At 43.4% G+C, this 23,412-nt stretch overlaps 1 protein-coding gene across 3 annotated transcripts in view; it reads left to right on the forward strand.

The window, feature by feature from the left end:
• The window catches only part of LOC135310828 (dymeclin-like), an 89,923-nt gene that overhangs the window by 17,498 nt on the left and 49,013 nt on the right, over window positions 1-23,412 (forward strand). For 2 of the 3 annotated variants that reach the window (XM_064439867.1, XM_064439865.1), the window contains exon 2: window positions 17,050-17,227. The exons of the other annotated variant lie outside the window; for it this stretch is intronic. In XM_064439867.1, coding sequence (XP_064295937.1) covers window positions 17,088-17,227 — 140 coding nt within the window. In that variant the 5' untranslated portion in view covers window positions 17,050-17,087. The remainder of the gene's footprint in view (window positions 1-17,049; window positions 17,228-23,412) is intronic. 3 annotated transcript variants of the gene reach the window in all.

Consider the following 23,412-nt stretch of genomic DNA (forward strand, 5'->3'; position numbering starts at 1 on the left):
TGCTTTTGAACCTTCAGGGAGATTTGGCCACAAGTAATGTGTTTTAGTGTGGAACTGTAACTAGCAGCATTAAAATGGACAAAATTAACGAGTCCCTAACAGATCTTGTGGATTTTTATATTAATGAACTAGAGACATGTTTTGTTGCATGTGTATAAGTCAGATAAATAAGTACATTAGTGTGATAAATGTTGTCGTGGTTTAGCTGGCAGCTCAGCCCCACAGTCACTCGCTCTCTCCCCCATCTACCGGTAGATGGGGGAGAGAATCAGAAGGGTAACACTCGTGGGTTGGGATAAGAACAGTTTAATAATTAAAATTAAAAGAAAACAACAACAGAAATGCAATGTAAAGGAGAACAACGAGAGGCGCAAAACCCCGGGGGGGGGGAAGGGGGGGGGAACAAACCACCGAAATAAACCGCACGCAACGCAGCTGCTCACAACCCAATGCCGCACCTCCTCCCAGCCTCAAACTGCCCCCCCTTAATATACTGGTCATGGTGTCACATGGTATGGAATGAACATGCCAGTGGCCAGTCAGGGTCGGCTGCCCCCACCATGGCCCTGCCCCTCCCAGTCCCCCCGCCACGCAGCAGAGCACGGGAAGCTGGAAAGGTAGCTAACCACCCACGGTGAGGAGAATTAACCCCTTCTCAGCCAAAACCAGCACATTCTCCACCCCTTATTCCATACCATTTACACCATGCCCAGGTCCCATACGATCCAATACAACCTTACCAACCACCACCCCTCCCCGTCCCATCCTTTAACATACTACACAGACATCATTCCCTTAGTTCATGGACCTTCCCTGTAAAATGTCCATTGAGTTCACCCAGTCCATGACTCTGGGCTCCATCTGTCGTATCAGGCTTTCAGGGTGGGAGAGATGGTGTGTGTGGCATTGGGTTGCTGCATACCGAGTCAGTCATCGTTCCCTCACTGCTGCACGGCTTGTTTCATAGTTTATCTTCCATGGGTTGGGAGGCTCGTACTCTGATATCATTGATACAACACAGAGGTGACACACAATATTATATAGCAGTTCGCATTGTGCCATTCAGTTCATTGACTGTTTTCACCCAAAATCAAATCCCCTTGAAGCACACATCGGATTTCTCCATCCTCCCGCATCACCCACCAAGTGCACCCAGGTCCTCAAGCAAAACCAAGCCCACGAATGGGTTTGCTGTTGGCTGAGGCAGGAAGAACCCAGACTGTTTTCCCCAGCATATTTTTCATGTGCACTACAAGGACTCTATCCCCTTCCACAGTATGTAGGATTTCTGACTGGGGAGGGCCAGCTCGCCTGGCAGATCCCCTTGTGTTGACTAACCACGTGGCTTTTGCTAAATGTGTATCCCAGTGTTTAAATGTTCCACCCCCCCATTGCTCTCAGTGTAGTCTTTAACAGTCCATTGTATCTTTCGATTTTCCCAGAGGCTGGTGCATGATAGGGGTTGTGATACACCCACTCAATACCGTGCTCTTTGGCCCAGGTGTCTATGAGGTTATTTCAGGAATGAGTCCCATTGTCTGACTCAATTCTCTCTGGGGTGCCATGTCGCCACAGGACTCGTTTTTTGAGACCCAGGATAGTGTTCCGGGCGGTGGCGTGGGGGACAGGATATGTTTCCAGCCAGCCAGTCGTTGTTTCTACCATTGTAAGCACATGGTGCCTGCCTTGGCGGGTCTGTGGGAGTGTGATATAGTCAGTTTGCCAGGCCTCCCCATATTTATATTTCAGCCATCATCCCCCATACCACAGAGGCTTTACCCGCTTCACTTGCTTGATTGCAGCGCATGTTTCACATTCATGGATAACCTGCGCAATAGCGTCCATGGTCAAGTCCACCCCTCGATCACGAGCCCACCTGTATGTTGCATCTCTCCCTTGATGGCCTGAGGTGTCATGGGCCCACCGAGCTAGAAATAGTTCACCCTTATGTTGCCAGTCCAGATCCACCTCAGCCACTTCAATCTTGGCAGCCTGAACTACCTGCTGGTTGTTTTGATGTTCTTCAGTGGCCTGACTCTTGGGGACGTGAGCATTCACATGACGTACCTTTACAACCAGGTTCCCTACCTGGGCAGCAATATCTAGCCACAATGTGGCAGCCTAGATGGGTTTTCCTCTACACTGCCAGTTGCTTTGCTTCCATTGCTGTAGCCAGCCCCACAGGTAATTTGCCACCATACAGGAGTCAGCTGTTTAATTCTTTCCATTTCCAGGCAGCTACTCCAAAAGCCCACTTGTACCCTTTTGGGTCCTTGAAATACCCTCTCCTGAGGTAGTCTATGCCAAGTATGCACAGAGCCTCTGGGCCGGTCACGATGGGGTGCTTTTGCCACTCCTTCCCGGTTAGGCTCATTTCGGCCTCCAATACAGTTAGTTCTTGGGATCCCCCTGTCACTCCATCAATGCTGATGGGTTCTGCCCCTATATAGTTTGATGGCATTAAGGTGCACTGTGCGCCGGTGTCCACTAAAGCTTTATGCTCCTGTGGGTCTGATGTGCCAGGCCATCGGATCCACACAGTCCAGTAAGCCCGGTTATCCCTTTCCTCCACCTGGCTGGAGGCGGGGCCCCTCTAGTCTTGATCATGGCAGTCACAACTCACTTCCTGTAAATATGAATCACAAGTGTGTCTGTTAAGATCAGAAGGAAAATCAGCGCTTCTACTCCTCTGTCTGGGGACCTGCTCACTGGGAACTGGAGCAGCAGCTTTCGTGGAAGAACCTCCCTGAGTGATTGTTCTTCCTTGCAGTTCACGCACTTGTGCCTCTAGGGTCGAGGTAGGCTTGCCATCCCACCTCATCATGTCCTCTCTGTGGTCACGCAGGTAGAACCATAGGGTGGCCCGTGGTGTGTATCCCCTTCTTTGAGCCAAAGGACGCTTATTCCTAACAGCTGAGACACTACTCTGTAGAGGTGGGGAGCAGGACAGATCTTCTTTGAGTTGCTGGACCTCTTGGGATAGTTTCTCCACAGCGGAGACGAGCGAGGAAGAGATATTTGTGTCGTAATCCCGGAGTCTATCAATCACCTCTGCCACCGTTGGTGTCTCGTCATCTTTCCAGGACATTACTGCCAATGAGTTTCCATGCGAAGATGGTGCACTCCGTACAAACTTCTGCCACATGGGTCATGTGCACTCAGCTTCATCTGGATCTTTGGATGACCGTTGATCGTCCAGGTCACCATAAATCACCTCAAGCACAGCTAATTCCCTTAGATACTGGATGCCTTTCTCCATAGTTGTCCATTTTCCTGGGCGATAAGTAACATCTTCTTTAAAGGGATACCTTTCCTTCACTCCGGGCAGGAGTCACCTCCAGAGGCTGAGGACTTGTGGTTTTTTCCCAATTGCTTTGTCAACGCCCCCTTCCCCAGAAAGGGATCCCATTTGTTTGGCTTCTTTTCCCTCTAGTTCCAGGCTACTGGCCCCATTATCCCAGCATCGGAGCAGCCAGGTGACAATGTGCTCACCTGAACGACGGCTATAATCTTTTCGCATATCTCGCAACTCGCTCATGGACAGGGATCGGGTGGTCTCTATTTCATTTATTACTTCTTCCTCCTCTCCTCGTGACAGCCCTGCTTTTTCATCATCATGTTCTAAACGAGTTGACATCTGTTTCCAATATTTCATCTTGTTTATGGGGGCAACTGATACTGGTATGGGTTGATTCTCTGAGCCAGCTCCAGTACTTGTCGTGGGGGTTTGAGTGGCTGCAGTGCCTGTAGTCAGGGCTGGAGTGACTACAGTGCCAGTCACTTTGCATTTCAATCCATAGGCCTTCTCTTCCGCTTGGGGGCACTGAATACTGTTGAGCAGGGCTCGGTATGCATGGGCCAGGCCCCAGCACGTTGCAGTTATCTGTGTCTCTCTGGAGTTCCCAGAGTAACAACATACTTTCTCCAAATATTCTACTAGTTTTTCAGGATTCTGCTCTTGTTCGGGGGTGAAACTCTGAAACACTGGGGGTGCCCACTGCCCTAGGTATTTGCCCATGCTATCCCACATGCCCTGCCACTCGTAACTATCAAGCCTCGGGGCAGATTTCTGGGTGATATTCTTAAGTTGCTTACTCAAAACCAAAACAACATGCCCAAAAACTAACAATAAGTGCATCTTAACCACCCAAGGATGTTCAAGATACAAAAAGGTTGTTGTAATATAGGCAGAGACATCATAGAACAAAGTTGCAAAGATATTATTCTGTATTTCCTCCATATAAAATCTCTCGAGGAGGAGGTATAATTGCTAATTGCCTCAACAAGGTGGTATCCCAAGTACAGTAAGGGTTTCAGCAAAAACCCCAAATACCAGATAAAGCTGAAAACGAGTGTTTGTATAACAAATCTCGTAGCCAAACCTTACTAATCACAGCAGAACACAGCAGATTAAACAAACCAACACCGATCTTTAACACCAACTGCAAAAAGGACAACATGGTGCTGTGACCAGCAGCTGTTATTATCTCCAACCCTTGAGCCCCACGTTGGGCGCCAAAAAGACTGTCGTGGTTTAGCTGGCAGCTCAGCCCCACACAGTCGCTCGCTCACTCCCCCACCGGTAGATGGGGGAGAGAATCAGAAGGGTAACACTCGTGGGTTGGGATAAGAACAGTTTAATAATTAAAATTAAAAGAAACAACAACAGAAATGCAATGTAAAGGAGAACAACGAGAGGTGCAAAACCCCGGGGCGGGAAGGGGGGGGAATGAACTGCTGAAACAAACCACACACGACACAGCTGCTCACAACCCAATGCCACATCTCCTCCCAGCTGCAAACTGCCCCCCTTTGATATGCTGGTCATGGTGTCACATGGTATGGAATGAACATGCCATTGGCCAGTCGGGGTCAGCTGCCCCCACAACGGCCCTGCCCCTCCCAGCCCCCCCCCCCCCCCGCCACGCGGCAGAGCATGGGAAGCTGGAAAGGTAGCCGACCCCCCACGGTGAGGAGAATTAACCCCTTCTCAGCCAAAACCAGCACAAATGTTTATTTACCTGTAAAAGTTAAATGGAAGCTCTCTGAAGTGACATCAACTTCTTAACAGAAGAGTGTTTGTGGGATGTGCATCCCATCAGCAAAAGCTCCTTCAAGAGGCTTAATACCTACCAGCTGTCTTGTCTCTGACAAAACATTGTGACTGAAGGGATAGAGGACAAATAAGCTTAATAAAAATCAGTTGTGTCACTTAACGGGTTTCTTACCCCACTTGATGGCTGTGTGCTAATATAAGGGTCAATACGGGGTGGACGGTAATATGATAGTTTTGGGTTTTAGGTCTTCAAAACAAGATTATCATTTGCCACAAGCATATATTTGCTTACCGGTGTAGCAATTTCATATATTTTAGAGCGCTCTGTATCAGATGTTTTTGTTCCGAGGCAAAAGGTTGGAACATTAAGAAGGAATGGCTTTTTTTGGATCTGGTATAACTTTAGAGAAAGGCAGTTTGAGCAAGGGTTCCCCCCCCATGAGTCAGTACTTCCAGTTTAGGACAAGGGTGTGAAGGTGACTAAGTAGTTCATTTGAAATAAGATACTTTGAGATTGGCAAACAGGCATCTCCTTAGTGATCAAAATTAGTAGATTTGATCACCACAACAGTAACCTGTTGGTTAGTGATTATATGTTGTTATAAAGAATGAAAGAGAATGTGTTAGGTTCCTGAGATGGCACTGACAAAATGCATAAGCTGTACATCTCGGTCTCCTTTATAGAATTTAGGTTTTCATTTTTTTCCTGTCACCTCTTTTTCAGAACACTTCATTAAAAATCAGCAAACTGTGGGATTACCGTAGGGTGAACCAGCAAAGACTAAGGTGATTTATAGCATCTCTTGTCGAGCAGTTTGGTCAACGACCACAATGTCTGGGCTCACTCACATCTGATTTCTTCTGCTTGAAATATGCAACCTAACCAAGAAGGTCTTGAAAAACCCCTTCTTCGGTTGTGAGCAGAACAACTGTCCTGTAGGTGGGATGCGAAGTAAGCAGATTGTCCTCTTCAGAATTAGGCTTTTATTGACAACTGACTCCCATGTAAAATGCTTGTGGAAAAGGAACCGGAGCAGAAAACACTAGTGTCGCTGTTGGTTTGGTTTTTTTTTTTCAGCTGTTTGCCTTTCCTATGAGGGGCCTTCTTTGCCTGCAGTAAAGCTATCAAAATTAATCACTTCTGCGATGTGCAAGACTCTTTAGGCTTCAGTGGAAGTCATAAGGACCTGCTGCTTTGTTCAGGCTCTTGCTACAGAAGAGGAAGGCACTAGAACAAGTTACTGGTCAGGAGGACCAAAAAAGGTGCTGTGTTTGTTCATCCCACAGAGTAAACAGTGGACAAGTCGGATTAAATTATCTTGAGAACTACCTAAAGACTTTAAGATGTGGTTTTCTTTTTCTAGTACTTAAGCATTGCATGGACCACTTTATAATTGGTTTGCGTTTCTTATTGCTGTTCAAAAGTACATCTGTCCTAAGGTACTGTGTTTTAAGGAAATGCACTTTGGTACCTGGTGAATGGTTGGTGTGCTGTGTTGCTGCAAAAATATATTAAAGGTCTGTAGATATAGTGAAGACTTTCATGACCCCAGGCAGTAGCCATCAGACTTGGTAGAGTCTGAAAAATAGTGGATAAAGGAGAAATGGAGAATTTGACCAATATCTGAGCAGCTAAGAAAGATATTTGCCCGCAGGGTGCCAAGATAAACCCCTTTATGTTTAACCAGGTTCTCTCAAAGAGCTTGTATGTTGCATCTTTCACAAAAACAGCTTGCCTGTCTCCCCCTACTTTGCACAAAACCCTTTTTTGTGGGAGGGGGTTTTTTTTGGTGCTTGTATGTGTCTGAAGACTTTCAGCATGGAAAAGTAAGAGGCATCGGTAAAGGGAATTGGAGAAAGGAGTGGTTGCCAAATATGCAGTAGAAAAGGAGAGGAAAAGTACAAATCAGTACAGTGAAAAGTAAGATTAGCAGAAAGAGTCTTCCCTGAGTAATTAATTAACTTAAAAACAGTAGGAAATGTTTTTAAATTGTAGTCATGAAGGATGCATTTATTCCATTCTGAAATCTCCCCTGCTGCTTGGTTGTGACTGGTATATAAGAGAAGGTGAATTCTTAGTAATGGTTTGATTGCATTTGGTGATTGCCAGGCATTAAGTTATAGCTGAAATACTTTGACTCCTTAACATGTTTTAAAAACTAAGATGATTTCAGTGCTTTTCTCTGATTAAAAATGGCCAAAATTCCTAAATTCTGAGGATTGTAAAGACTTCCCCTCCCCGATCCCTTTTATGGGAATGAATTCTCATTGCTGTATATTTCTGCATCATTAGTTTCATTTAGCAAAATTTTACCAATTTAATTGGTAAAACCACAATTCTTACACTTTTGTACCTCATTTTGGAGTATGTGTGAAATCTAATGAATGATCTCTTGGTATTAGGAAATATTTGTATAACTGCTTTTTATCTCTGAAGAAAGAGCAAATCACATTCTGTGCGTGGTGCGTGGTTGTGCGGTTTTTTAATTTATTTTTTCTTTTCTCCAGCCTCACTAACAGCACCAAAACTTCCCCAAAAGAATTTCCTGAGCAGTGCAGTTGAATAAACACTTTATATGCCAGGAAAGCTGCAAAGCCATCCTTATTAAGGGAACTTTGCCACTTTGCAGATATATAAGTGTATGCTTCGGAGAACTAACTTAACTGTGATTGGAATTATAAGGTCTACTTACTGTTTGTTGGCTTCTTTTCTGCAAGTGGGCAGAAAGCAACTGGAGGGTATGAAGAGAAAATGTGGTTTAGCTGCTGAAATCAAAGCTTTTGGGGTTTTACAGTATCAATGTTCATTTCTACAGCTAAGATCTGTTAGTCTTTTTCTGGTACCTTTGGGTATGTGTGGTACCCAATTCACTTTCCTCTTGGAAAATTGTTCTGTAGGGACATCATAGGTGTTTCTAGCAGCAATTAAAGTTAATCAATAAAAAGATTATGATTTTTAGATATATTGGGGAACCCGGTGACAGTGTTTCTTTAGGTGAACGTTTTTATTTGGACCATTTTTTGTCATGTCCCAAAGTGCTGCATGGTTGTTTACTGCTGGACAGAAATAACATCTCTTATGTCATGAAGATTTTGCAGTCTTTGGGATGTGATGAAATGTGCCTTAGCGAAGCCGAGGTGCAGAGCAGTGAGGATTAAAGCAGTACATGCAAGCACTTGTTCAGATCAGCAGTGACCTATTTGACCTCCTGTCTTTGGTTTGACTACCTCCCTTTCAGTGGGCCTAGAGATGTTTTGAGATATTTTGTGTGCTGCTTGGAAAATAGGAACATCTTGTATTTGGGAATAAGCTAGGACAGAGAATTGAGACTGTGACAGAAAGAGGCTAGTGAGTTGCAAAAGCTGATTTGCTGGGAGCAGAAAGTTGAGGATCTTAATAAAGATGGCAAAAGAAGCAGGGCTCCTGGTTTACTGCAGCTTTCCCTGCTCTAGTAAAGCAGGATGAAACACATTAAACAAATATTTCCTGTGAACAAACACTAGGGCTGCGCAGCTGCTTTAGAGCACTAACTCTGGCATGCTTTAGACGACTAACTCTGATCATGCCCATGAACTCTAGTTTGTGGTTTTTTTTTCTTTTTTAGACTGTTCTGTGTCTGTGGATGCGATATCTGTTTGTAAATTGTGTAGGTAAGTGTTGTGTAGGATATTTAGTCCACAAAGCATTTGATCCTTAGGTATAAATACTATTGTAATATGAATGAGTAGACAGAATTCAAATATATTGTGTGGACAGTAAAATTCATCTATTGGAGCTGAACAATACCTACAGTCAATATATCTTCTGTGTCTTCTGTTGCATGCAGAATTATATATATATTGCAGTAGTCTCATAACTGTGTAGGAACTTTTACATTAGGATTTTGTAGGACGTTTTAGTGTCTCAGAGGTGAAAGATGGTCTGAAACCTACAGTTCTTGGATGCAAATAGGAATCAGCCAAAAACCTCAGTGCAGCAGCTTTGCTAATACTTGAATAAGCAGCATCGCATCTCAGATGTTCTTGTCTTTACAGTGATATTGGCTGCTTTGCTTGAAAGGAAAACAATGTCCATTTGTTTTAGTTCATAAAGCAGCAAACTATAAAGGTAACCCAAGTGCTGTTATGTATGGAAATGAAATTCTGTTAGGTTTTCAAATGTATAATAGCATCACTTCTTAATTTATTTTCACAAGGTTGTGTTAAAGACCCAACCTAGAGACCGGATCTCAGATGGCATGGTAAAATCGCCTGCATGACTGTCTCAAATTCTTACACTTCAAAGTATTTATTAAAAAAAAAGGTATATATGAACTGCATTATTCAGGTTGTCTGCAGAATCAGTCAGACAATCGTGGCAAGGATAGTTTTGGAAGGGGGAGCTGGCTATACTGGACGGATTAGCAAAATATCAGCATTGGCACTTAAGTTGTGACACCAGTAGGAGATGTAATACTGAATAGAACTATAATTATGTGTATGAAATTATTTCACTAGAAGGCTTAGAGAGTGTGACAAGTTTTTTTTGAAGTTCAACAGTACACGTACTATACCTTGAGTTATGAGCTCAGACACAGCACATATGTATTGCTGAATTGCTTTTAACTTGAAAAGGAAAAATTATATTATTGTAAACATTGTTAATAATGAATATTAAAATCTTTTAGAAGGGACAGTAAGCACGGGATTTATATCTACCCCCAGCTATTTGAGACTGGAATGAGTCCTGATGTGCAAAACAAACTCCCTTGTCTTTGCTCTGAAGCATCTGCTTCAGCATCATGGAAACAGGTTCTGGGACCAAGCAGATGTTGAGTTTAATAGAGCATGTCAATTGTAGCCCAAGCTCTGATTCTTTGGGGGTGTTCCCAGCTTATTTAGAAAGTAATAATACCATATAACAGTAAATGACTTGCTAATAAATTATGTCTGTATTTTTTTTGAGCAAATAATTAGATTAATTTCTTTTCAAGAGAAGACTTAACTTTTTTTTTTTTTTAATGAGCCATGCATTTATTTAGTGTATTTCAAAAAAAAAAAAGAAATTTTAGTTTTCATTGGTAATTTACTGCTGGGGTTAGGACTGACTTTTCTGGAGGGAAAGGGGATTTCCTACTGTTTGGTGTTTCTTGTGGCTATCCCACCTCAGCATGTGAGGAAGCAGAATCTGTTTAACCTTGTGTTCAGAATTGACTTTGGGATCCCCTAGAGTAGCCTTTCTGTGCAGCAGGGGCTGTTGTGAAAGTCAAGTTTAGGGAAAATCATGGATAAGTGAGGATTAGATACTACTTAAAAAATACCGTGGTAGTAGTGTTCCAAATACTGACCAACCTTTTATGTCATCTAAAGACTTGAACCTCTACTGTCTTAGCTAGCATACAGTGCTAGAGGCACAGCAGTAGTGCCTCCGAAATTTGCAAATTGCTTTTGATTAAGTGGTTATGTGTTTTATTTGAGTGATCTTTTCAGCTAAAGGCAGCTGTTTCTAAAAGAAACATCTGCTATTTAATAGCATGTTTGAAAATTATTTAAGATGGTGACTGGAATTTAATATTATTTAATAGCATCTGTCTTGGAAATGTGTTGGAGGTCATGGATAGCATGTAACCATCTAAGTTAAAGCATTGGGGTTAATCTGTTACTGTTGTTAAAATGCCAGGAAATTAAATGTTGATTATTTTTTTTTTAATGATTTTAAAGTATTTTTAGACATTTGTCCTGTAGGATACTCATGAACTCTGAAGGAAAGACTTGTTTCCTCTGTCACCTGATGGCTGGAGTTCCTCAGAAATGTCTTACTATAACACTGGGCCTATGGCTGTTCAGGTTGTAGGAGCTGAGGGTGCTCAGGTTGTATTGTAAAGTCATCGCAGAGCACTTCAGCAAGTTTTGAGATAGCCAACTCCTTCCATCAGGAATTTATGTTTTGTTACACCCATTGTATTTTGTTTCTAAGTATGGCCATCTACAGTATCAGTAGAATTTGCTGAGATTTTTACTTTAGAGGAGTATAGTGAATATAATGTTCTTAAGAGAGGGAAAAAAAACTCCCAGGATATAACAGAGAGAAAAATCTGCATGTTTATTTGATGGCTCTAAGATTTCTTGGCTCACAAATGAGTAAAGGCAAAGCTTGCAAAGTCCACATATCTGCTAACTAGCTCTACAAGTATTCAGAACTCAAGCTAATAATTGGATTCTTTTGACAGATCTCCATGGCTTGATGATTATTTTATTTAGAGGGAAAAAAATCAGCTAGTACCTTATTTTTCTGTCACTTTGAGGAAGGACTGTGGAATAAAAAAAACGTTCTCTGCAGTTTGGAAGGTGCCAGCCGGGTGCTAGGGAGAGCTCACAAAGGATTCTAGCCAGCAGCCTGTCCTGTTGCTCAAGAGTATGGCTTTGGCCACAGAAGTGGACATGTCCTAGGACAGTGTGAATTTGACACTGACTCTGAAAAGAGACAATAAATATTTTGCTAAAACTTGCTTTTAAAGCACTGTTTGTTTTGGAGGATTTGTTTTAACGGAATTTAATGTACTGGGATACTGCAGGAAAGTATGCAGGCTCTTAAAGAACTAGCTTGCAACCTGTTCCCATCGCTCTCGTATTGCTGGGGAAATGTGTTAAATGAGGGGCTTTGGGCTTATTTTCCCAGCCTATACTGTCCCCTACAAAAAAAATTACAAAATAATAAACTTTTTCCTTATTTTTGTAGGATCTCACCTTCTAAAGACGCATTTATTACTTAATAGCATCCTATGTCTGTGCTGGCATTTTGTTGTTTCTGAAATACTTGGGTACTGTGCATTTGCTCTAAATATCTGTCATGGTTTTAGCTCGGATAGAGTTAATTTTCTTCACCGCAGCTGGCATAGCGCTGTGCTTTGGACTTAGTATGACAACAATGTTGAGATAACACACAGATGTTTTGGCTGTTGCTGGGTAGTGCTTGTACTAGTCAAGGACATTTCTAACTTCCCATGCTCTGCCAGGTGCACAAGAAGCCGGGAGGGGAGGGGGCACAGCTAAGAGAGCAGATTCAAACTGGCCAAAGGGATATTCCATATCATGTAACGTCATGTCCAGTATGTTAAATGGGAGCAGCTGGCCAGGGGAGGGAAGGGGCAATTGGAGCTCAAGATGGGCAGACTTGGTCGGCAGGTGGTGAGCAGTTGTATCGTTTGTGTTTCTGTTTTTTTTTCCCCTTTCTCCCTTTTCCTTTTTATTATATCATATTTACGGTTATTATTATCGTAATAATAATTATAATTATTATTGTATTGTAATTATTAGACTGTTCTTATCTCAACCCACAAGTTTTGGGGTTTTTTGTGCATTTACTCTTCCGATTCTCTCGCCGTCCCACAGGGGTGGGGGCAGTGAGTGAGCGGCTGCGTGGTGTTTAGTTGCCGACTGGGGCTGAACCACGACAGTCCTTTTTGGCACCCAACGTGGGGCACAAAGGGTTTGAGATAACAACAGTTGCTGGTCACGGCATTGATTAATCTGTTCTTAATATTAGTTTGTCCAGTCTCTACGACGCTGATTGTAAAGTACATGTTAAAAATTGCTGTTGGTTTTTTCAGTTTGCTGTGCTCTGCAGTGATTAGAGATGTTTTGCCTAGGAGATTTATTATTAAAATACTGGCTTTAACCGTTATTGGTTATTTGGGTCTTGCATGGAAGCTGTTACTGTACTTCAGGTACCACCTCATGGAGACAATTAGCAATTATACCTGCTCCTCTGAGAGTTTTTTTTATGGAGGAAATACAGAATGGCACCTTAGCTACCATCTTATATAACGTCTCCTCCTTCATTACAACAACTTTTCAGTATCTTGAACATCCTTGGGTAGTTAAGATATATTTTCTGGTATTGCTTTGGCAGACGGTGTCAGTTCTGTCTAAGGTTAATAAGCAATTTAAGAATATCATCCAGAGATCTGCCCCAAGGCTTGATAGTTACGAGTAGCAGGGCATGTGGGATAGCATGGGCAAATGCCTAAGACGGTGGGCACCCCCAGTGTCGTGGGGCTTCACCCCTGAAGAAGTGCAGAATCCTGAAAAATTAGTAGAACATTTGGAGGAAGTATGTTGTCACCCAGGCAATTCCAGAGAGATACAAATCACTGCAATGTGCTGGGGCCTGGCCCATGCCTATCGAGCCCTATTTAACACTGTTCAGTACCCCCAAGAGGACAAGAAGGCCTCTGGATCTAAAAAGACAAAGACATGGAAAGCGACAAGCACTGCAGCCACTCAAAACCCCACAACAGGCGCTGCGGCTACTCCAACCCTGGTGACAAGCGTTGCAGCTAAATCAGAGGACCAACCTGTGCCAGTATCAGTTGCCCCTATACTCAAGAAGAAATCTTGGAAGAGAAAGTCAACTCGTTTAGAACGGGATGATGAAGAACCAGGGCCATCACAAGAAGAGGAGGAGGAAGAGGAAGAACATGTACAAGAAACAGAAACTACCCGATCCCTATCCTTGATTGAGTTGCGGGATATACAAAAAGATTTTGGCCGTCGTTCAGGTGAGCACATTATCACCTGGCTGCTCACGTGCTGGGATAATTGGGCCAGTAGTCTGGAACTAGAGGGTAAGGAAGCCAAACAACTGGGATCCCTCTCTGGGGAAGGGGGCATTGATAAAGCAATTGGAAAAGGGAAACAAGCCCTCAGCCTCTGGAGGTGACTCCTGTCAGGTGTGAGAGAAAGGTACCCCTTCAAAGAAGATATTGTATTTCGCCTAGGAAAATGGATGCCCATGGAGAAAGGTATCCAGTACCTGAGGGAACTAGCCATGCTTGAGGTGATTTATAGTGTCCTGGACGATCAACAGTTATCCAAAGATCCAGATGAAGCCCAGTGCACATGACCCATGTGGCAGAAGTTTGTACGGAGCACACCATTGATGCGTGGAAACTCATTGGCAGTAATGCCCTGGAGAGAGGACGAGGCACCAACAGTGGTGGAGTTGATAGATAAATTCCAGGAATATGAAGGAAATATCTCCTCCTCGCCCATCTCTGCTATTTAGAAACTGTCCCAAGAGGTCTAGCAACTCAAAGAAGATATGTCCTAATCCCTACCTCTACTGACCAGTATCTCAGCCATTAAGAGTAAGCGTCCCTTTGCTCAAGGGAGCGGATACACACCACAGGCCACCCTATGGTTTTACCTGCATTACCACGGAGAGGAAATGAGGAAGTGGGATGGAAAACCTACTTCGATCCTAGAGGCATGGGTAAGTGAGCTGCAAGGAAAAACAGTCACTCAGGGAGGCTCTTCCACGAAAGCTGCTGCTCCAGTTCCCAGTGAGCAGGTCCCCAGACAGAGGAGTAGAAGTGCTGATTTTCCTTCTGATCTTAACAGACACACTTGTGATTCATATTTACAGGAAGTGAGTTGTGACTGCCATGATCAAGACTAGAGGGGCCCCGCCTCCAGCCAGGTGGAGGAAAGGGATAACCGGGCTTACTGGACTGTGTGGATCCGATGGCCTGGCACATCAGACCCACAGGAGCATAAAGCTTTAGCGGACACCGGCGCACAGTGCACCTTAATGCCATCAAACTATATAGGGGCAGAACCCATCAGCATTGATGGAGTGACAGGGGGATCCCAAGAACTAACTGTATTGGAGGCCGAAATGAGCCTAACCGGGAAGGAGTGGCAAAAGCACCCCATCGTGACCGGCCCAGAGGCTCTGTGCATACTTGGCATAGACTACCTCAGGAGAGGGTATTTCAAGGACCCAAAAGGGTACAAGTGGGCTTTTGGAGTAGCTGCCTGGAAATGGAAAGAATTAAACAGCTGACTCCTGTATGGTGGCAAATTACCTGTGGGGCTGGCTACAGCAATGGAAGCAAAGCAACTGGCAGTGTAGAGGAAAACCCATCTAGGCTGCCACATTGTGGCTAGATATTGCTGCCCGGGTAGGGAACCTGGTTGTAAAGGTACGTCATGTGAATGCTCACGTCCCCAAGAGTCAGGCCACTGAAGAACATCAAAACAACCAGCAGGTAGTTCAGGCTGCCAAGATTGAAGTGGCTGAGGTGGATCTGGACTGGCAACATAAGGGTGAACTATTTCTAGCTCGGTGGGCCCATGACACCTCAGGCCATCAAGGGAGAGATGCAACATACAGATGGGCTCATGATCGAGGGGTGGACTTGACCATGGACGCTATTGCACAGGTTATCCATGAATGTGAAACATGCGCTGCAATCAAGCATGCAAAGCGGGTAAAACCTCTTTGGTATGGGGGATGATGGCTGAAATACAGATATGGGCAGGCTTGGCAAATTGACTATATCATACACTCACAAACCCGCCAAGGCAAGCGCCATGTAGTTACAATGGTGGAAGCAAGCACCGGCCGGCTGGAAACATATCCCGTGCCCTTACCACCACCCAGAACACTATCCTGGGTCTCGAAAAACAAGTCCTGTGGCGACATGGCACCCCAGAGAGAATTGAGTCAGACAATGGGACTCATTTCCAAAACAACCTCATGGACACATGGGTCAGAGAGCATGGCATTGAGTGGGTGTATCACATCCCCTATCACGCACCAGCCTCTGGGAAAATCGAAAGATACAATGGACTGTTAAAGACTACACTGAGAGCAATGGGGGGGTGGAACATTTAAACACTGGGATACAAGTTCTTCAGATAGCCTCCATGAAAGCTGCAAACATTGCAGCTCTTCATTGCATCTCCTAGTTTGTTTTTATTAAGTTGTCTTCATTTTTATACCTTTCTTTATTAACTGCTACTAGAATGGTCTTTTCTGGAAGTAACTGCTTCTGTAAAGATGATGAGCCTCTAAGAATCAGTACTGGAGTGATTCTTGAAACAGATCCTATGTCGTTATTGAGACTAAGGGAGGAGTTGCTGATGACTAGTAGCTTGGATCTTCTAACATTGCTGTCCCTGTTCTTATGTCTTATGCCAACTTATACCAGTATTTAGATTACAGAGTAATACATTGCACAGTGCTTTTATCTTGATGGAGGTGCTTTTTTTTTTTCAATATAAACTTTTTAAGCTATTAGTCACAGTTATTTCTTCTCAAAAGACAGAAGATTATTGAAGCTGATATCCTGGAAAGATATGATGCTTGGGAGCATCCCTGGCTCATAGTTAATAGTGTTGTGGGTTTTTTTTTCTTTAATTAAATTGTTTATAAATTTAAGCGCTGATAAGCAGCGTGGAGAATTGAAATCTCATTCTTTGCACGGAACAAGTACAATACAGCTAGTAATGAAAAGAGGTTTTGGAGCGCATCTCTACCAACTTCTGCAGTGTTGCTTCAAAAAGCCGTTGTGTTTCTGATGTGTTCATTTTTTAGTCCCCCCGTAGTTGACTGGAACCAACCACGTTGTCTTATAAAGATCAGGAGGTTCATGTATAGTCAGTAGTACCGTTCCTCACTTGGTGCAGGTTATTTGCGTGGCAGTGATAACAGCTGCGCTTAGTCTGGCAAGGTGGGAGCTTTCAAGGTGTAGATCATTGATGGAATGCAGGAATTAGCTGTATGATGGACTCCCTTTCTTGGCAATAGGAGTAATTTCCCTAGCTGTCTGTGCATATTCAATTGGAAAACATAGTTTTGAATCGCTTGTCAGCTTAACACCCCTGTTTAAATTGTGAATTCCCTGCAGTTTTCCCCACTGGTAGTAGCCTTGATGTTGATACAACTGTGACACTGATGTCTTGCTGGGTGTAATGTATGAAAATCCACGTGAGACGATGACTGCAGTATATATAGCACAGTAACTTTTAAATTAATTGGATGAAGGTGTTACTGTCCTAAGTTTGTTGAAAGAAAACCTTTTTAATGCCTTCCTATGTGCCTGTTTTCTACATTTCAGTAATTGTTCAAGGTAGTGGACTAAAGCTTTACTGATAGCTAACTTAGGATCTGTCTGTTCTTTATTTGCGCAAGACTTTAAATGTTCCTCTTTTTTATTTTTTTTAAGAAATGAACATTTAGAAAGGGAGTTGGCAAATAAAGAAGATGGGAGCAAATAGCAGCAGCATCAGTGAGCTTCCAGAAAATGAGTACTTAAAAAAATTATCAGGAGCTGAGCCCATCTCCGAGAATGACCTGTTCTGGAATCAGCTGCTGTCTTTTAGCTTTATTACTCCAACAGACAGGTAAGATGATGCTTGTTGAAGAACTAAACCTTGATAATATATTTATAGAAGTTACAAGTCTTCTGTTGTTTCTGATTTTCTTTCCACCACCTCTTCCAGTGGGTTCTTTTGTTCTTCATGATGGCTGTAATTGCTATTAATTCTCCTGGTAGCTGGGAAAGATCAGAAATAGGGTCTGTAGTGTTGGGGGGGAGCTTTTACCTTCTTTTGGTTGGTTTTTTTTGGTTGTTGCTTTGGGGTACCTTCCCACCCCCGCCCCCCCCCCCCCCCCCCCGAGAAAGCCTCTGGTGTTTCTGGAGTTGCTGAAGACTCCAATGCATGTTTCCTCTCAACTTACAGTGAATTGTACATCTTCCATAACTTAATTGTGGGTTAGCTGTTGAGTTTCTTAGTCTGTACAGCTTCCTCCCCCACTTTTACATTTTAAAAAGAAGATTGGCATGTTTTCTCCATAAAAATATTTTCTGAATATCTGTCGTGGTTTAGCCCCAGTCAGCAACCAAGCACCACGCAGCTGCTTGCTCACTCCCCCCTGGTGGGATGGGGGAGAGAATCGGAAGAGTAAACATGAGGTAACTCATGGGTTGAGATAAAGACAGTTTAATAGGTAAAGAAAAAGCTGCGCACGGAAGCAAAGCAAAACAAGGAATTCATTCACCACTTCCCATGGGCAGGCAGGCGTTCAGCCGTCTCCAGGAAAGCAGGGCTCCATCACGCATAACGGTTACTTGGGAAGACAACCGCCATCACTCCCAATGTCCCCCCTTCCTTCTTCTTCTCCCAGCTTTATATACTGAACACAACGTCATATGGTATGGAATATCCCGTTGGTCAGTTGGGGTCAGCTGTCCTGGCTGTGTCCCCTCCCAGCTTCTTGTACACCCAGCAGAGCATGGGGAGCTGAAAAAGTCCTTGACCAGTGTAAGTGCTACTTAGCAACAACTAAAACATCTCCACATTATCACCGCTGTTTCCAGCAAAACTCCAAAACATAGCCCCATACTAGCTACTATGAAGAAATTTAACTCTATCCCAGATGAAACCAGGACAATATCTAAAATTCAAGTTTTACATGTCTTTTCACTCTAGCAAGTGGTGTAAACAGAATTTATATTTTTGAGAGGATCCATAGCACATCTGCATAAATACAGAACGTTAAGTCCTTTTGACTTCTGTTAACTGAAGCCCTTTGCTAAGTTAATTGGCCTGTGTATCGATTATCAGTCTTACAAGAACAATCTGGTATTACTTAATACCTTTAAGTATTACTTAAACTGTTTTTACAGTTTACAGTGTGATCTGTTACTTTTCTGTCAGGTGAATGTCTTATTTACCCCATTTATTACTGGCAGTGTTTCCTTGCAAAGGACCTAGCTCTTTCATAAAGGGTCATAACAGATTACATCTAAACACTTGTGTAACAGGTTTAAATAGGCCACGATGTGCTATTGCTAACATTGGGAATGCTTTTAATCTTTAATAAATTGGAAATGTGTTTGAGAGCTGTTCTGGCCAATTTCATTGCCATCTTTCAAAATTTTTTTTATTTTTTTGTTAAAACAGAGCGTGTGTCAAAATGAATGGTAGTCAAAGTTGGGTTTTGTTTGTTTGTTTTTTGTTTTTTTTTTTAGAAGGTGAAAAACTAGTGCAGACTTACAACTACCCTGAGCTCTCGAACCTTGAATTAAAATTAGTGATTGAATGAAGGATGGAATAAAATTTCTAGTGAGATATAGTTCACATGTTGCATGACTTACCTTTGTGCCCTGTCTTGTGCACAGTAGCACACAGGATACATGGTAGTGTTGGGTTGACAGTTGGAGTTGATGATCCTAGAGGTCTTTTCCAACCTTAATGATTCTATGGTTCATAGGCAGAGAGACATGTTTATTTTCATAACAATTAGGAGCAGATCTGGTAGATAATCTGTGTCTCATACTAGAGGGCCTGCAAGTAAGTGAAAGTTCAGACAACTGGGAGGGAAAATGGTTAAGGTGAACAACTGGGAGGCATTTACTAGGTGTTCTTTTTATAAAGAGTGAGAAGCAGGAAGGATTTTGTCTTCTGCACTGAGAGAACAGCCAGAAGGTAGCAAGAAGATATACAGTGTTGTGAAAGGTTGTAACACTCGTACAGGGTGGTACATAATTGGCAGTGGGTGAGGGAGCAGTCGTTTTTTCTCTAAGATCCCTGAAGATGCAAGAATTGTTTACAGCCTACCCATGACTAACAAGATGGACAATATTTTAAGAAGTCATATAATACCGCAAATACTGCATTGTTTGTTTTTTTAAGGGGGAAATATTTGCATATAAAATCCCAGCAAGTTCTTTCAGTTTTTCTACTGCTCCCCCTCCCCCCAATTAAAGGAGTTTTTCATAGCTTGCTTTGCAGATTTTTGTGCCTATTTCCTGGAGTCAGATCCAGCGCAGAGTAAGTTTGCTTAAAAAAAAACAAAACAAAATAAAACCCCAAACAAGAAACATAATTAAAAACCCAAGCAAACAAAAAAAAACCAGGTTGAAAGTTTAATTAGCTGAACACCAGATGGTGCTCTTGCCTGGCAGCTAGAAGAGAAATAGTTTTAGAGGCAACTTTTGTGCAGCTTAATAATTGGAAGGAAAGAGAAATTTCCCATTAAGTTGCATCTACCTGAGAGAACCACTTGACAAATGATGTCAGACGATGTTGGCTGCACAGCACTCTAGGCCATTGTCTAAATCAGATAACCTTACCTGCAGGAACAGAACAATAGAGGTCAATGGTAATTTCTGAGATTGAAAGCTTGCGAAATACCAAGTTACCTCTGTTTTGTTTCAATGAGGCTTGAGTGTAGGTCGTATTTTTGATAGGAGCAAGATGCTAGTTTGACTGTTGTGGAAAGGAACCACTTTTTACCTGTCAAACAAGACAGAATTTAAAGTTTTCTCCTCAAATCATACTTTTTCCAATTGTATGTTGCAAAATTGGTGTGTTTATAGTAGGTGATTGTTTTCAAGTGTTACTGGGAGCCATATAAATGCTGTGTGGTGTTTTTGTGGAGGTAATTGATGAAAACTCTAGAGTAAAAGATCTATCCTACTTCCCCAAATTTTTGCAAAGATGGGACTGATATGATCCCCAGGGAGAAGAGGGTTGTATTCTCTGGACGCTGCTATGGACATACTTCTGATGTATATACGGCAGTGCTATAGGGAAAGAAGAGGAGAAAAACATAGAATCATAGAACTGTTAAAGTTGGAAAAGACCCTTAAGATCACTGAGTCCAACCACTAACATAGCACTGCCAAGTCCACCACTAAACCATATCCTCAAGCACCACGTCTACCCTTCTTTTAAATACCTCCAGGGATGGAGACTCAACCACCTCCCTGGGCAGCCTGTTCCGATGCTTGACAACCCTTTCAGTGAAGAAGTTTTTCCTAATGTCCAACCTAAACTTCCCCTGGCACAGCTTGAGGCCATTTCCTCTCGTCCTATCACTTGTTACTAGGGAGAAGAGGCCGACCCCACCTTGCTACAACCCTCCTTTCAGGTAGTTGTAGAGAGCGATAAGGTCTCCCCTCAGCCTCCTCTTCTCCAGACTAAACAATCCCAGCTCCCTCAGCTGCTCCTCATAAGACTTGTTCTCTAGAACCTTCACCAACTTCGTTGCTCTTCTCTGGACATGCTCCAGCACCTCGATGTCCTTCTTGTACTGAGGGGCCCAAAACTGAACACAGTACTCGTGGTGCAGCCTCACCAGTGCCGAGTACAGGGGCACTATCACCTCCCTGCTCCTGCTGGCCACACTATTCCTGATACAAGCCAGGATGCCATTGGCCTTCTTGGCCGCCTGAGCACACTGCTGGCTCGTGTTCATCTGGCTGTCAACCAACACCCCCAGGTCCTTTTCCTCCAGGCAGCTCTCCAGCCACTCCTCCCCAAGCCTGTAGCATTGCATGGGGTTGTTGTGACTGAAGTGCAGGACCTGGTACTTGGCCTTGTTGAATCTCATACCATTGGCTCCGGCCCAATGATCCAGCCTGTCCAGGTCCCTCTGTAGGGCCTTCCCGCCCTCCAGCAGATCGATACTTCCACCCAGCTTGGTGTCACCTGCAAACTTACTGAGGGTGCACTCAATTCCCTCATCCAGATCATCAATGAAGATATTGAACAGGACTGGCCCCAACACTGAACCCTGGGGAACACCACTCGTGACAGGCCAACTGGATTTGACTCCATTCACCACCACTCTCTGGGCTCGGCCATCCAGCCAGTTTTTAACCCAGCGCAGAGTGCACTTGTCCAAGCCGTGAGCAGCCAGCTTCTCCAGAAGAATGCTGTGGGAGACAGTGTCAAAGGCCTTACTAAAGTCTAAGTAGACAACGTGCACAGCCTTCCCCTCATCCACTAAGCGGGTCACCTTATCATAGAAGGAGACCAGGTTAGTGAGGCAGGACCTCCCTTTCATAAACCCATGCTGGCTGAGCCCAATCCCCTGGTTGTCCCACACATGTGCTGTGTAATGGCATTCAAGATGATCTGCTTCATGACCTTTCCTGGCACTGAGGTCAGGCTGACAGGCCTGTAGTTCCCCAGATCCTCCTTCCGACCCTTCTTGTAGAGGGGTGTCATGTGAAGAGACAAGGTAATAGGAAAATGCATGGTAGCAGGAAAAGCAAGCAAACAACAAAAAACCCAACCAAAAACCAGCAACATGGGGTTGGGCTGGGGTAGATTGCCTCCTCTCCATGACAGATGTCTGCTAGATTCACCTTGCTGCCATGAAACCGTATCTGTAGGAAGGAACCAGTATTTGCAAGGAAGGCAAAAAGGGTACTTGTGATCCATTAAGGGGAAATTTGAATCCATGTGTATGAATAAAGTTTCTGGAGTTTTTAAACTCTGATTCCATGTATGCTCTCTGTCTAGTAAGGAATATGTGAATAGAGCTTTGCTTTACAGAAGCTATTCCAAATTAGTCTAGGTGCTGCTGATCGCAGCTGCCAAAGGAAGATCTTCCAGGCTGCCAAACCGAGTTGGATCTTCTGAGGAATAATAGTCTTTTAATGCCCAAAATGAGAGTTGGTGAATTACTGGCTTTCTACTCTGAGAAAGATGAAGGCATGATAGCCTATCTGATGCATGATACCCTCTCTGATCTGTTAACAGTACTGCTCTTTGTGCTGTACTGTCTGTCTTGATTTTTCTCAGCATGTTGTACTCCTTTCTTTGTCGTTGTTTTGCTTTTCTCCCATTCCCCTTTCAGTTTGGTTGATATCTTCCTCCATTCATCCATTTTGCATCTTCCTGGCATGCTCTGTCTTTTCCTTTCTGATGCCGTGAAAAGCTGAAATCAGGACTCAATAGTCTGAACGACTATTAAGCAGGTATTCTTTGTTGCAGCGCTGGATGCACAGGGGATCACTCCTCCTAATGCGTGTGCCCGCACAGGGTTAGTTGCATAACTTATACAAGCTTTACATACATATTCATTAGTTTTTCAACAAAATATATACATATTCATTAATGTTCCAAGAACTCATTATCATGTGCAAATGTCCTTTGCGCATGCCTGTTGGTGTCTCCGGGTGGTCGTCAGGGGTCTCTGGATGAAGGATATATTCTTCCTCACTGTGCCCACTAGTTAACTTTTGCTTTTGCACAAACTCAGTTCTGAGCTCACGTATATACTGTCCTTGAGGGATAGTCTGTTCTGGTTTAGTGTTTGCTCTGCAGCTCCTTATCTTTATGGTTCTGTACATCTGCTTTTCTAAGGTCAAATGTTGTCTTCATAAATTTGTTTAGGAGCTGCTTGTCTTGAAGCCTTTCTGACTCCCCCAAAGCAACAAGTTTTAGTCATAACAGTTCTAACTCTATCATTTCCCTCCCTACCCAATTGTATATATTAATATCTCTGTGTGCGGTTCCCTGTAGAGTTCTTTAGCATTGCTCATTTACTGAGCCGTGTCTTCTTTACTGGATCTATTTTTTTCAGTTCAGTTAATGTTTTCATCTGTTTCTGTGAAGAACACAAGGGGGGAATAAAGTTTGCCAGCTACTAATGCTACTGCCTCCAAAGTTGCTGTGTCTTTGTCAGCAATTACTGATGCAAGATACTCTTTCCCTTTCACTATCCCTTCCAGTGTTTATTTGGGTCTGCTGTGGGTTTAATCAGGAGCTAATGTGTCTGAAAAACAGCA

Source organism: Phalacrocorax carbo (assembly GCF_963921805.1).
Source record: "Phalacrocorax carbo chromosome W unlocalized genomic scaffold, bPhaCar2.1 SUPER_W_unloc_14, whole genome shotgun sequence".
NCBI lineage: Eukaryota > Metazoa > Chordata > Aves > Suliformes > Phalacrocoracidae > Phalacrocorax > Phalacrocorax carbo.